Below are 14,950 nucleotides of genomic sequence, written 5' to 3'. Positions count from 1 at the left end.
GCGCCGCCGGATCCACGTCGCACCCGGGCCCGGCGCAGCCGCGTCCGGCCCGACACGTCCGGGAGGCGGGGCCGGGGCACCGCGCCCGCCCTCACAGCGCCTCCGGAGCTTCAGCTCAGCGGCTGAAGGGACCTGAACACCGTCCGGCTCCGGTCCCTGCCGTGGGCACACACACCTTCCGCTCCAAGCGCCAACTGACCCGGCCTGGAGCACTTCCAGGGGTGGGGCAGCCGCAGCTCCTCTGGGCAACCTGTGCCAGCCCCTCTCAACCCTCACAGGAAATAATTTCTTCCGAGTATCTAGCCCAAATTTCCCCTTTTCCAATTTGTACCCATTAATCCTTGTCCTATCCCCCTATTTCCCCTTACTCAATTTGTACCCATTACTCCTTGTCTTATCCCCCTATTTCCCCTCACTCAATTTGTACCCACTACTCCTTGTCCTATTCCCCTATTTCCCCTCGTTTAATTTGTACCCATTAATCCTCGTCCTTTTAAACTATGCAGTTCACTGTTAAAAAATTGTGAACTTCAAACACAGCTAACACATCAGACTAGAATTCACTGGCACTCCTTAAGTCTCTAACTAAAGCAGCCAAATGATGCCCCAGAATTTTTAATGGAGGTTATAAATGCTCTTGAATGTCCACAGAAACGCCACAGACATGGGTGTCTTTCTGATTTTTTTATTAATAAATACCTTAACAGCACCAATGATAATTGAACATAATTTTGCAATGCTGTGCATGGTGGCTGCTTGGGGACAGTGAAGAGACACACCTGTATTTTCATGTACAGTTGATAATTTTCTCCTTTTGTGTTTCTTGTAAACAAAGCCATCTCTTCCATATTTAACACCTTCCATAACATTGATCAAATCAATACCAAATAAGAGGGAAATCCTCATTTTAATCTACTGCTTCCTTTGGTTTAAGGTGACTCAGTAAGTCTCAGGAGTGCTAAACTTATAACCAGATTGTTGTGGTTCCTTTTAAAAACATCTTCTCTTTGCATATATGTGTGCACACATGTTGAAAACAAGACTTTTGGCCACCTTAAAGTTCCATGTGTTTGGAAGTACATTAGCATGAACATTTTGACAACAAAATCTGGGAGAAGTGTATTTCTATACATCAGAGGTCTGTACATGAATAAGCATTTATACAAATATAATCCACCAAATATTGGCTTCTACATACAATTCTGAAATATGGTGATTCATTTAGATTTCCTAACCTTCAACCATGCTGGCACTAACAGGAACATTTCAGGCTGCCTTAACACCCACAGAGCATGTTTATTTTATAAGGTGGGGACAGACTTCTCTTGCTGTATTTGCACTTTACTTATGAATAAATTAAGTGGTAAAGTGAAGTTTGAACAACATAGTCTGTGGTGTAGTAACATCAGCAACTGCAAGTTCCTGGCCATCCACAAGCCCCAGTTCTGAAACAGAAAGAAAAGCTTAATTAATTTAATTAAACCATGTGCTTTGCCTTTTCAAGAAGCCCAAAAAAATTAGAATTGCTATCCTCACAAACTGTAAATGTGATTAAATAAAGCTGCAAACAGTTCACTGGCTAAATTAATATTAATCTAATTTAAGCAGGAAACAGACCTTGAGAAATATATATTAAACTCTACTGGAAAGCGTGTAATTTACAGAAGTAAATTCTGTGCATCTGCCTGCACTTCACCTTTAAACAATAAATATACCTGAGAAATGTGAAACTAAAATTCAATGTGTATTGAAAGTAAAAAGACAATGAAGCAAATTCTACTGCATAATGCAAAATAAACCTAAATATCCACACAGAGGGGTGAAACTGACCCTCTAACTTGAAAACTTCTCTAACTTTCTCAACTTGAAAATCAACACTTGACAGCTCCATAATACCTTTTAGTGTCTTGGAAAGATTTGGCCTTGTTCGTTCTTCAATTGAAGCTACTGTCTGCAAACAAAATAAAAAAAAGCCAATTTTTTTTTCAAATTCAGTAAATCTAAGTAAATTCAGACTATTGAAGTAAATGATGTATGTTCAGATTACCTGTAAATAAAGCGTTTTATTTCCCCCATACATAGTTGCTGTGATTGCAGGAGATTTCATCTGCCTATATATAAAACATTTAAAAACAAACAAACAGAACAGAACAAAACAAAACCAAGGAATCAGGTTAAAAAACACATTTTAAAATTACCTTTTATAAGCAATAAATCAACAAATTATCAAATTACTCAGAATGGTTGCAACTTACAATGAAGCATTATTTGTTAAGTAATCCAGGATCTCCTGCAATTTAGCTGATGGGGAAATCTCTATGTTTTGGGGAAGCTGGCTGCAGGCTGGACAGTTCTCCTACCACAAAACAGTACAAGAATACACATCATGTTAAAGATGATTTTAGAAATGCTGCTAGTAAGGTCTATAAAATGTTTGTGTTGTGTTTTTTTGAAATTTTAGCTGTAGCAATATTAATAGTTGTAAATATTAATGACCAAACCCATTTCCTTCTGAAGTCTGTCACTGACTGGCTCCCAACAGCACCTAAGTATTTATGAATGACAAATTTAATCTGACATTAAATCCAATATTACAAACTTTCAGATCAATTTTTGCCATAACCTCTTTTTTAGATCATCTGCCCATGAGTCATCTTAGGTTTGAAAATCTTATTTTGTAGCTCTACTTTGCAGAAATAGCAGACCAGTAACACTGTAGTTTCCATTGTTAAAACTTCAGAAATATTATTATTCAGTGCTAGGGGCCAACTGATTCAATACTGAGGTTCAGAAATACACACAAAGTGCATAAAAACAAATCAAGGAAAAATTCCTTCAAGCCTTTAATGGCACTAACCTTTCTTTCAGCTTCAAAGCTGTATGTATATAATCCATCCACATCATTGAACACCAAGTAGTTGTTAAGAGGAACATATGCACTGTAATGACAAATATGTCAGTGTGGATTCATGGCATTCTGCTGGAAATCATGTCTGTAATTAATTAATTAATTAATAAGAAATTAAATACCTTGTGGCTATCTTAAAAACCTCCGTGGCGCAAACAGCTGCAATGAGAAAAAAGAATTTCTTCACCTAGCTCTACCAGACATGCAGATACCACACAGCTGGACAAAAAGTGACAGAAACAATCAAGTATAACAATCTATAAAGAGAAAAATAAACATCTGAAGGCAGCTGGTAGTTCTGTGCATTAACACCATAGATTTGGCACTAATCTGAGACATGTCAAGCCTATGTACTGTGTTTTTCAATTTTTTTCCCCAGCCTTAAATGCTTTTGCTCTCTCCCATAGTGACATTTATTCAGTCACTTACAGTTTCTCTATGGAAAACAGAAATATGTCTGTAAGAATAAAACCAGACACATTTAAAATTTACTATTATCCTCTCCAGATTCTCAATTCCAAATTTTTGTCCCACAAAATTCTCAAGTCAGTAAAGTAGAAGTGAAATGAGTTCTTACAGCATACCTGCAATTACTGCATTTGTAGAAGCTACTGCTGGAATAATTCGTTTAATCACCCCTGTAAAAACAAAACATACAGCTCTGGGTTTTCTAAGAAACTCTATTGAGAGACTAATTTAAACAGAATAATTTCAAAGGGTGATTCCAAAAGTACTTTGAAGTGTCCAGGAATTTCTGTAACAAACATGTATAATGGGATGCTGCTGCAGTACTTGGGCACTTTTTTATATTAGCAATGGATCAAGCACATTGAAAAAAGCAGGTATCAAACAAAGAGAACTACTGAACAAACTCTGAAAGCAAGTGTTCTCTGTTTAGCAGGGAAAATTAAAACTGTTCTTTTCCTGTTAAACTGGGAAATGCACAAAGGAAAGACAGTGGAGATTTTTATTTGGTTAGTGTTTGAAATGCTGATGAAATGAGTGTCAGCATACTGCAGTTGCCTGTGAACAGGGACAGCAGAGAGGAACAGATGCCATAGACTTAACCAGCCTGAACTGGCACAAAATGTTGCTAAAAAAGACAATCAAGTCCCTTTGTTTTTAGTCTTTGAACCAGCAAGAGTGGTCACCATGTAATGTAAACTGTGGAGCTGCTCCAAGTTAAAAATAAAATAGCAAAAAGAATGTTCAGCTTTATCCCAGATAGGTTCCTCTGATTCATCATGAATGCCTGAACATCTGATTTGTCATAAAAATATTTGTGCTGGCACAGGAAACAAGCTGCTTGTTTCTGTTTTAAGGGTGAGGAGAATTATCCCTGCACAGCTGCCAGCTTAGTCATAACAAATACAAAGAATGCCAATCCAGCCCAGGTGCAAATGCCACAACTTGGTGAAATGCCATCCCCTTACCTTGGGTGAGTCTGTAGGTAACACCTTTAATGTTAAATTGTGATGCTCTTTCTAAAGACTTCTGGTAAATCCACTGTATATGTTCAGGGTCATCTCCATCCAATGCAACACCTTCTACAGTAAAGAATTTAGAGATAAATTGCAATTATAAAAGTTCTGAAACACAGCATTCTTTTGGTCTAAAAAAATCCTTGTTTAAATTTATAATGAATACCCCATGAAGCTATAGAAACTTGACATTTTAAATAACCATAGTATTATTTGTACAAACATCTTTAGTTTTAACACAAACTATAATCACTGCACAATTTACAGAGCTGTTACAGGTTACATTTCAATTCAGGAAAGACACTGTGCAGTGTGAGAAACAAGAGCAAATATGGAACTGGAGAATGAATTCAAGAAGAGAAAATCCATCTCCAGCTCAGAGGAGGCTTAGATTCAATATGACAATGAACCACACAAGGTTAAGAGTCAGGACTGTTTTATTAAAAGCATACACCCAACTCAAGTTAATTAAAAGGAGAAATGTTCATTTAGCACCATTACAATACATTAATTACCTCCAAAAGGCTGTTCCTTTGGCCACTGCAATATCCTGACATACTCAATGCAATGCTCTGGCAGTCTGGGCATGGATGCTATGGTGCACATGGGAAAATTGACCTGGGTGGGCAGGGGAGGAAAACCAGAAGAAACCAAGATACATTAGGTGTAGTACTAAGAAAAGAAGCCAGCAAGGAAGAGGAATATGAAGAGATGGCAATTTCACTGGGGGAGTTACCTGTGGTGGGTAAAGTGCAAGTGTGCATTCAACACACGCTGTCATCCCAGGAATGATCACACGGACATTGCCTTTGAAACCTTCTGTCCCTCCATCTATCAGGGGGATGATGGAACTTGGATCCAGGACACCATCTTCATAATGCAAAAATGACATCTAACAAATAAAGGGGGTGGGGGGTTGGTTTTTGTTTGGTTTGGGTTTTTAAACAAGTTGCAGGAAGAAAAAAAAATCCTACCATTTTATTCTTAAAGGTACACCCAACTATTGAATGCTTAATGTGCAGTTTATTTTAAGGGTATATAAAACACTACTTATTTGTCAGTGCACAAGACTTTATCAATCACCTTTACCCTCTACCTCCTCCCCTTACTCCCCTGATAAATGCTATTATTTGCTATAGATGTTCTTATAGTTCATCAGAACAAATGGCTGAAGGTTTGGTTGAAGGTTTGATTCGTGACCTGTTGTTTTGCTTTTGTCTTTTTTCTTTTTAATACAGGTAGATACTCCAGATCACTGTTTGACAAACAAATTCACAATTATAAAATTACCAATTTTCTGGTCACTGTATTCTGTAACAGTGCAGCTCCAAATAATGGCATTTACAAGTTGCAGCATAATAAATACTGTTTGGGTAGTGAAGAAAAAATTCACAGTGGGAGCATCCAGAGCAGCTCTAGAGCTTTCTGTCTTGATCTTCAAAGCTGACTGCAGAAGGCCACAAGCAATGTAACCTAATTATGACTTTTTCCCTGCAAGGCACTGCACAGATGTTGGCTAATACTCTCAAGAAAAGGGCAGGTAAGAGAGCCTGCAATTCATCCTGCTCACAGAAAGAAAACAGGTATACAGAAAGCTGTGAGTTTCAACAGCCCTCATTCATTTTCATGACACATTCTAGACAAGTATGTTTAATTTTAGTCATCTAAACTCAATAATCAGGCATTAAGAAGACTGAAAACTTTACCAGCATGCCATTTATCCATCTTCTTGCAATTATAGAGTCCAGCCCACAAACAATAATATGAAACTCTGGGGAGAAAAAAACATTATTCAAAATCTACACTAATGCAGGCTTCCTGAGACAAGCAAAGTATTCTGTCCATAAAAGGGACAGTGACAGTAGCTTAGCTATCTCCCCCACACTGCCTGTATCACAGGTGTATTCAAATTTTTTCTATATGTTACTTCTACTTCCAACATACTGTGGAAGACTAAAATAATTAGCAGCAAAGTACCAGGAAAAGCAGTGACCAGCAACATCTGCAAGGGCCCCCAAAGCACCTGTGGGTGTTTGTCAGGAAAACAAATGCCACTTACGTCGATAGAAGCTTTCATCCATGTCTTGAATCTTTTTAAAATACCTGAATGCAAGCCCAGTAAAGGAATATATTCATAGTTAAGTTTATTGTTTTCTACTTGCTAACCTAAAGCCAAAATATTATCTAATTTATCACTGTAATTCTACACAACACCTTCTAAAAAACTATGTGATGAGATTAAACTCCCACAGCTGAAGCTGTAACATCTCACAAAACTAGCAAAGGGCACAATGGAGTAGTCCTAAACAGCAAAGTTCAGCAGGTGAAATATTTAGGAAGCTCAAAATATGTGCTCTCACAAAGTCCTTTATCAGTAAGTGCTGCTCTGTGTTTATAAACTATTGCCTCCTACCAGTGCTTAATCATAACTCTCTGGTGAATAATTCCAGTATCTCAGTGAAAATTACAATATTGCACTTGAATAAAAAGACTCAGTGGAAAAATACAAAATAATTTCTGAGCCTTTCCCATGCAGATTCCCTGTATGTTAAACAGCACGGAGAAAGAATTCTCAACTCACCAGCTGAATGAATGTGTCCTTTATTGTATGAGAAACAGGATGGCAGCAAAATACTTCAGATACTCTTACCTCCCACAGAGTTTTCTAGGGTACAGAAGCCTTCAGGCCTCTCTGTGAAAGGATACGGAACCACAGCACAGTTGGGAATGCGGCTGTTCAGGAATTCTGCTGCCACTTCTGCTTTCGGCCGCCCCACATCCTTCGCTCTGGGAAAACCCAAGCAATCCAAAAGCTTGATTTTAGCACATTTTGTCTCTCCAATCTATATACATTGCAATACCAAATTGAGTGGCTAATTGATACTTCAGGACAATGTATTTAATTGGATAATATTAAGGCATTCAACCCTAACCATTCCACTATCTCTGTAAAGCATCAGATATGAGAGTCTTAGAATTAACTATGGTTATCAGCACCAAAATAATCCAGTGATTGTTCACTGTACTTGGATGAAAAAGGTACCAGAAAAATCGGAGATCTCAATCTGTGTGCATTTATTCCTTGTCACCTTTTCCAATAGTCATTAGCTGTACTGGAATGGCAAGGAACACAGATTGATTTTCTTCATGCCACAGAGCCCAAAATAACTAAAAATTGCATATGATTTCTTAATTCTGAGTACTACTGTGGCATGAAGGTCCAGTAATCTTTAATGACCTCTTGTCCAACCTAAATAATGAATATATTAACATGTTTTATTTAGGTACATTTTAAAAAACCCAGAAGTTAAACTGGGAAAATGTAAAATATCACTCACCGAAACAAAAACTGTCGATTAAGGTTAGAAACATCTATAGTATCCATGTCAATAACATGGATCTGTCTGAAGCCAGACAGTGCCTGGGAAAAGAGAAGGTCAGCTTCATTTAACAAGAAATGAAATGCTCACAAAGCTCCAGAATTCACTCCACATGCCAAAACAGCAACCTTTGGAGGAACAATTGTGTTTGCTCCTCATTGCCAGTGCAGACAGGTACAGGGTAATTCTTTGTTCAAAGGGGTTTGTGGGGCTGCAATGCTGGTATCAGACAGATGGAATTAATCACAGTCCAAAGTCAAAGACAGTGCTCTCCTGAAGGCAATATTGCTTTGGACTACCTAATGCTAACACAGGGAAGCCAACAGTAGGCTGATCTATAAGGGGAAACTGCAGTATTCCTTCATGGCTGGAGTAAATCAAGAGAGTCCATTGGGGGAAAAAGCACAGAATTTAATCAAATACCATAAGCCCTTCCATGCTTGGCAGGAGTAGGAAAAACAAAGTTTAATTCCTTTAGAAGGCTTTTTAAAAATTCCTGTTGGGGTTTGGGACATTAACCATGTTCACATAAATGGCATAAGTGAGTCTGGCATATTGACCCAGACATCACAGTTGTAAACAATGCAGCATTCCTTGTGGCACTCAGTGCTGAAGAATATGGCAAACACAAAAATCACCTCCCTATCTAAGAACACACTGAACCTCTGACAGAAGCTCTGCCTCATTCCATTTGTATTCAGGAGATCACTACATCTGGGAAATACCTTTACAGTAAAATTGCCTTAAAACTGTATTGTGGATCTGATCTGGTAAAGTAGCAACATCAGTCACACACAAAGACACAACGTGCACTGCAGTTCAAGGGAAATCTAAGCTGTAAAACATGGGGTTTGGAGAAAAGAAATGAGCTGTGATGTTCTGAAGTGACTCTAAAAAATTTGAATCATATACAAAATATGACTTACATTTTCCTTTAAGACTCTACCTTTTAAATGTAAAGACTTTGAAACTTTTCCCTTTACATTTTCTGAACAAAGCTATCTCATGTAACAGAAATCCTTGTTCTTAAATAGAAACACGGGGAAGTAGAGTAATAGTCCAAACTACCAAACTCAAATGGGTTCATAACACTGATACACTGAGATAAATATGAGTGCTTGTAAGGATAAAAATCGCAGTAACAGGGTAATTAAATTTTTGCATTTCAAACAACACTTTGTAGCATTATAAGTATGATTTGTCTTCATTTAGTTGACTTTACTTCCCTAGATCTGGTAATTAGGGAAAATCACCAATATCAGACTGGATATAAGGCTGCACATGAACTTTTGGCTACTCTTCATACAAAGCAGCCTGTTGTACCTCAAGACAAGCTTTGAGATAGCTGAATAAATAACATGCAACATATGAAAATACCACCTTTCCAGTGCATTCTTTATCTTTATTGTCTGTATCAACATGTATTTTACACATGTTGATTAAAATTCAAAATTCTAGTAGCTATATACAACCAGAACTGCAAAATTAGCTAATTAAAAAGACAGTTTTGTCAAAGAAAATAAGAAACAGAGATAATTCGAAGAAGAAAAGGGTTAAAACACAATAATTACCAGGTTTTTCAGGAGTTCACATCCTAACCCTCCTGCTCCAATAACTAGCACTTTACATGTGCTCAACAAAAAGTCAAGGGCCTGCAGAAGACATAAAACAAAAAATTAATACAATTTGTGCTTTATTTCATAACCCTTACAAACCCTTCATAACCCTTACAAACATGTTACTGTAAATTTTCAGTGCCTAGTGAGTTACAGATAAAGCAGCTTTGCATTTGCAGGAGTAATTACACCTTGGACTTTAATCAGTTGTCGAGTTCATGCAGTATCCCCACTTAGAGAGAACCAAGAACTTTGCTGATATCAGTATATTACTTTTATATTTCTTTTGACCATGAAAAAAGCAAGGTCCACTCTTATTATTATTTAGTTTAAGGTGATAATGCTTTCCTTCCTCAGATATTTCACATATATATTATATAAAATAAATCTAAACAGACAACATTGCTGGACAGAAAGAATTGAAAATGTTAAATATATAACTGCTTTCTGTGAACTGCTCTACTTCACCCCAGTCTCCAACTAGCAAATAATGGAACAATACATTAAAAAGGGAACAGGAAATACTTTCAACCAAAAGCTCTGAAACAAAATGTACAACAAAAAAAGAAAAGCAGAATAAGTATTTAAAAGTCTACCCTACTACACACCTTATCCAGTTCTCAAAGTATTCATATTAACTCTAATTTCCTTTTTAAGTACATTAGATTCCTCACTGTATCAAATTACTTAAAAATGGAGATTCAAATGCTGCTATTTTTCATGTGAAACTCAAAACCAGCATAATTCATACATTGCTATATATTTATATATGATAACAGCAAGCTTGAAGTTGACAGTGTACAACTTAAAAATACAAACTTATAAAAAGAATACAACATTATCTCCTAGGACCACAGTGTTCAATTGATTAAAACACAAGCTTTTCATGCAGCTTCAGTACCCACACACTGCTGGTGGTCAATTAATGAACCTGTTCACGTTAATTTGCAACACACTCTACAGATACTTGATTGAAATGAAGTCTTTCTCACTTGAGTGCCTGGCTCGAAATCGGGATGTGTGAATGGTCCAGATCGCTCGAGGAACTTCTTTACATGGTTCCAGCGACCTTCCCAGTCTGCAGAGTCCCCACACCCACCATCAACAGCCATTCTGCACAGAACACAGTAAATTCAGCTGCAACATCACACAGCAAAAGCCACACCTCCAACTTGCTATGCAAACAACGCCTCAATTATTGATCATTTGTACAGATGCATCTGCATAGTCTTTATGCCTGTAAGAGCATTTGCACGAGTGGGTTTCATTTGGGGAACTAGAAAGCAATAATATAAATTTGCAGAGGGGAAAAACAAGCCAGGCATTTCAATAAACCCACTGATTTAACTGTTACTAGTAAAAGTTGACCTGCAGTTTAAAAAGGGCCAGTTTTATTACTTTGAATTCCCTCCAATTTGAAGAGGGCACACATAAAGAGCTTGTTCCTTTCAATTTCGAGGGTGATTGTTTTTTCATCAGTGAAGTCTTGTATTTTTGTAATTTTTTTTACAGACTTATCAGTCTGTAACTGCAGTTGTGAGGCTCTGAATAAATTACAGTAACGTGCCCCAACATCATCCTCTGAATCTTCAGGGTAGTTTATTTAGACAAATATTTTTTTAAAGACATGAATCTTGAATGTTCTTCACCCTCAGGTGGTACCATGGCATTAGAAATGCCCCATTTTTCAGGTATCCTCAAGCCTGTCTGCAGTAACAATCTCACTTGAAAAAAAAAGGAATGTTTGCAGTTATCTTCCTTTAAATTTTCAAGGCAGAATTTTACATCAAATACTCCAATACCCTTTTCTCCTTTTGCAGGTCACTTTTAATAGTACAGAAGTATAGATTTGAAATTTTAAGAGACTTACAGGAATAGTTCAAAATCAGCTCTCAAGTATTGTTCTACTATAAGATCAACACCTACTTCCCTATTAAATAAATAGGGAAGTGAAACTCAATAAATAGGATTATGTTCTATGTTAATATAAAATTAAGCTTGTTATAAAAGAGCCAATCTTGAGTAACAAAGGATGTGTCACCACTGATAAAGTGTTTTCTCCTATCTTTCTCCACCAGCTGTCTCCTATGAAGCACTATGAAAAGCACTTGTCTAATAACTCTTGGGTAATGTTTAGAATTTATTATAACTTTTTCATAACTCATCTCAAAATCAAAGGTAAATGTGGTAAAAACATCTGGAGTGAGTTCCTTTATCTTCACAGAATTCAGAACTCGGACAACACAGTATGCCAAAGTAAGTGAACTTAGAGGCAATGGATTTTGCAAAAGATTTTCAGTAACAGGGAAAAACTTCCTTAAACTGCAGCAATTAATAAATTATAATTCACCTGTGATGTCTCTGCCCATGGCAGTGGGTTGGAACAAAATGATCTTTAAGGTCCCTTCCAAGCCAAACCATTCCAGGATTCTATGATAATTTGATTGCAGACTGAACTTTCCTCATTAACAGTTGAGGAAAGTTACTCACTACACGAGCAGTTAAATAAAACCTACAAAAATTACTTGAATTCATAAGGGTCTTTTGATCTCAGATGCACTTTCGTATCTCCTCTAGTTTTCACAATAATGTGAAAATATACATATTTCACATAATGGGAAATGGTGTAAATAAACAAAACACCCCCTCTGCAGAACTCCTCATCTGCTATACAACAGATTTCAGGAGGTGCATTGAGCACTTAAAATGGGTCAACAGACATCACAAAAACTGCTTCTATTGATATTATAGTTTTTTGCATTTCCGGAAATGAGTGTAGAAGATGTGTTTGGTGACATTAAGAACAATTTTTTAAATTCTTTTATATAGTCCCTATAAACAGCTACTAAACAGCAGCAATCCTTTTCTGTTTAGATGTGTATTTCTGTTTAGATGTATACTTTCTTTCCTAATTGATAAAAATGCTAAGATCTAGTTTCACTTTTACAATTAGACTACAGCTGGTTTTTTAGAGGGTTGGACATTGTGGAGATCTGAAAAACATCTGTAACTCAACCTGATATTTTATGTTTTATTTCACAGACAATTTTCTCAGTGTTTATTTGTTGCGCTGTTACAGCACGACCAGGTATAAGAGCTCAACAACATTCTTATTTATTTCATTGAGTTATTTTAATTTTAAATTTTGTTCGAAACATCAGAGCGCCACAGTCCTTTTATCGCTTTAAGCTCAGACTTTTTTCCCTGCCACCCTCCCATCTCCAAAGCTCCATGCTTTTGGGGACTCGGCATGCAGCCCTCCCGCCCCACATGCCCCGGGATGCTGCGGCCCCATCCCCACACACATGCACTGCCAGAGCCCGGGCAGGCCTGCCTGCTGACCCAGGGTACACAATGGAATGGAACAGTAAGGGATGGAAGCAGATGATGTTCAAGATTTCTCAATTTTCACAGCCTTTAAGGCAGGTGCGTAGATTTTTTAAGAGTTTTAATGCGCAGAGACAACCGTTCTGCAGTCTGGATTTTTAATTTTCAGCCAAAAGCTTAAGTCACCTGCTTCTAGCCTAGAGGCCCTCCCAGGTCCCTGACCGGCCAGGCAGCTTTTCCCCTCTCCTCACCAAGCTCTTCAGCACACCATGCCAAGCTGCGAGCCCGCCACTCCCGCCCCGCTCCTCTCCCCCAGCCCGGGCTGCTCAAGGGCCCTGCCCCACCTACGGCAGCTCTCCCGGGGCTCCCTCCTCCCCCGCGGGCCCCGCAGCCTCCTCCCAGCCCTCAGCTCCTGCGGGGCTGCGGCTCGCCCTCACCTACCCCCGCCCCAGCAAGCGCTGCCCCTGCCCCGCTCGCCCGCAGCCCCGCACTAACCCATCCGCCAGCAGCTCCTCTAGCCTCCTTCTTTTCTTCTCCCTAAAAGAGAGAGAATAAAAGAAGGGTCAGTATCGCGCTACAGAGACCGGGGAGGAGGGAGAGGGGACCCCGGGCCCGGGGCAGGGCCGGCCGAGCACGCACATACAGGGCACTTACGGTTCCTCACCATCCGCCATAGTTCCCTCTGCTTCCCACAGTGCCCCGCGAGCGGCGGGGCGGGCCTGGGCCCGGCGGGCTCAGCGCGGCCCGTGCAGCGGCGGTAGCGGCGGCGGTGCCGATAGTGGCGGCAGTGGCGACAGGGCGATAACCGGCACGGACACACGGCGGGGACACCCCCGATCCCTGACAGAGGCTCCCTCCCGTCCTGCCTGCCCGCACCCGAGAGATCTTCCTGCGCCCGCCTCTCTGATGGTCACAGAGTCCAATGTTTTGGCTTCAAAGGGACCTCAAAGCCCATCCAGTTTCACCCCTGCCATGGCAGGGACACCTTCCGCTACCCCAGGTTGCTCCAAGCCTTGTCCAACCTGGCCTTGAACTCTTCCAGGGATGGAACAGCCACAGCTTATATGGGTAACCTGTGCCACGGCCTCACCACCCTCAGAGGAAAGCATTTCTTCCTAATATTTAATCTAAACCTACTGTCCATCAGTTTGAAGCCATTCCCCTTTGTCCTATCACTCCAGGCCAGTGTAAATAGTCTCTCTCTCCATATTTGTTGCAGGTGCCTCCCTTCAGGTACTGGAAGGCCACAATTAGGTCACCCCAGGTTGAACCATCCCAGTTCCCTCAGCCTTTCCTCGTATCAGAGTTTCTCTGGCCTCCTCCAGACTCAGAACTTCCTGGGAGCCATGGAGAGCATCCTCAGGGACAAAGTGTGGAGATCATGATGCCTTAAAGCCTTCAGGAAGGCTGGAATCCAAATGTGACCACAGGCTGGTCGCTGCCTGCCACAAAGGCTTTTGTGTTATCAGCATTCCCTGGGCAGGGATAGCACAGAAACCACTACAGTGCAGGCCAGGAAGCTGATGAGCAGGACTAACTTGGGCTGTGCTCAAGTCTTGGGTTCTAAACTTAAGGGATGTAAATCCTTCAGGGATGGAGCTGTGAGGAGCAAGTGCCAGCCAGACTGCTTACATTTGGAGAAGGATTTTGATGCACGGTAGTGCAGCAAACCCTGGGTGCTGTGTCATGCTCAAACCATGGAGGCTGAAGTGTGAAAGCCTGAAAACACAAGTGTTCCAACACGGACATGGGGTCAAAACACCATGGCTGCTGGGACCAACCTTTCCCTCCAAAGGCACGGTCACCCTGTTGCCCATTTTAGGAGCTCTCTAAACAGAGTCTGGTTTAGAAAGGAGAAATTGTTTAATCTTCACAGGCGAAAGTTTCCATAAATCAAACACACCAAGGCGTAAAACGTTCTATTATATAGTAAAATTTACATGAACCCGCCCACATACTACATATTCTCCGCCCTCCTCATGCATATTTATTTCGGTGATGTAATCTGACGCAATGCCTGAAATCCAAAGTTCTTTTTTTCATTAGATAAATTCTATTGTCGAAATTATCAGGAGGCTTCAGTTACTTTGCAAAAGGTGAGAAAATTCAGCTTGAAGACACCAACCCCACTAGCAGAGCCCCCCTGCCATGGGACAGACACTGCTCAGAGCCTCCTTGGCTGGGGCTGACACTTCTCGTGGTGCCCTCCCCGCTCACCCCTTGTTTCACAGACGATGC

General features: G+C 40.0%; 1 protein-coding gene across 4 annotated transcripts; it reads right to left on the bottom strand.

Moving 5' to 3' along the window:
• Positions 1-671: 671 nt before the first annotated feature.
• Positions 672-13,410, bottom strand: UBA3 (ubiquitin like modifier activating enzyme 3). Of its 4 annotated transcripts, none has more exons than XM_058032145.1 (18): positions 13,367-13,410; positions 13,208-13,249; positions 10,378-10,498; positions 9,341-9,421; positions 7,728-7,810; positions 7,096-7,176; positions 6,449-6,492; positions 6,096-6,160; positions 5,126-5,281; positions 4,905-5,007; positions 4,342-4,455; positions 3,493-3,546; positions 3,031-3,067; positions 2,858-2,939; positions 2,256-2,356; positions 2,048-2,111; positions 1,897-1,951; positions 672-1,445 (listed from the first exon to the last, which is right to left on the bottom strand). In XM_058032145.1, the coding sequence occupies exons 1-18, from the start codon at positions 13,384-13,386 to the stop codon at positions 1,357-1,359; spliced, it is 1,392 nt and encodes a 463-aa protein (XP_057888128.1). In that variant the 5' UTR covers positions 13,387-13,410; the 3' UTR covers positions 672-1,356. The 4 variants fall into 4 exon arrangements, with proteins under 4 accessions (XP_057888128.1, XP_057888125.1, XP_057888126.1 ...); XM_058032142.1 differs by having other exon boundaries at positions 13,356-13,406; XM_058032143.1 differs by having other exon boundaries at positions 13,377-13,394.
• Positions 13,411-14,950: the final 1,540 nt, after the last annotated feature.

The sequence above is a fragment of the Melospiza georgiana genome, chromosome 11 (genome assembly GCF_028018845.1).
Source record: "Melospiza georgiana isolate bMelGeo1 chromosome 11, bMelGeo1.pri, whole genome shotgun sequence".
Taxonomy (NCBI): Eukaryota; Metazoa; Chordata; class Aves; order Passeriformes; family Passerellidae; genus Melospiza; species Melospiza georgiana.
The sequence above is the reverse complement of the archived record's forward strand: the minus strand, read 5'-3'. Positions and strand labels throughout refer to the sequence as shown.

Excerpts from the sequence above, each read along its gene's own strand:
- UBA3 (XM_058032145.1), bottom strand. The coding sequence starts at position 13,386 with ATGGCGGATGGTGAGGAACC. Across the intron at positions 5,008-5,125 it reads TTGCACTTTACCCACCACAG|GTCAATTTTCCCATGTGCAC; the intron begins GTAACTCCCCCA and ends CTGCCCACCCAG. Across the intron at positions 1,446-1,896 it reads TCTTTCCAAGACACTAAAAG|AACTGGGGCTTGTGGATGGC; the intron begins GTATTATGGAGC and ends TTTCTGTTTCAG.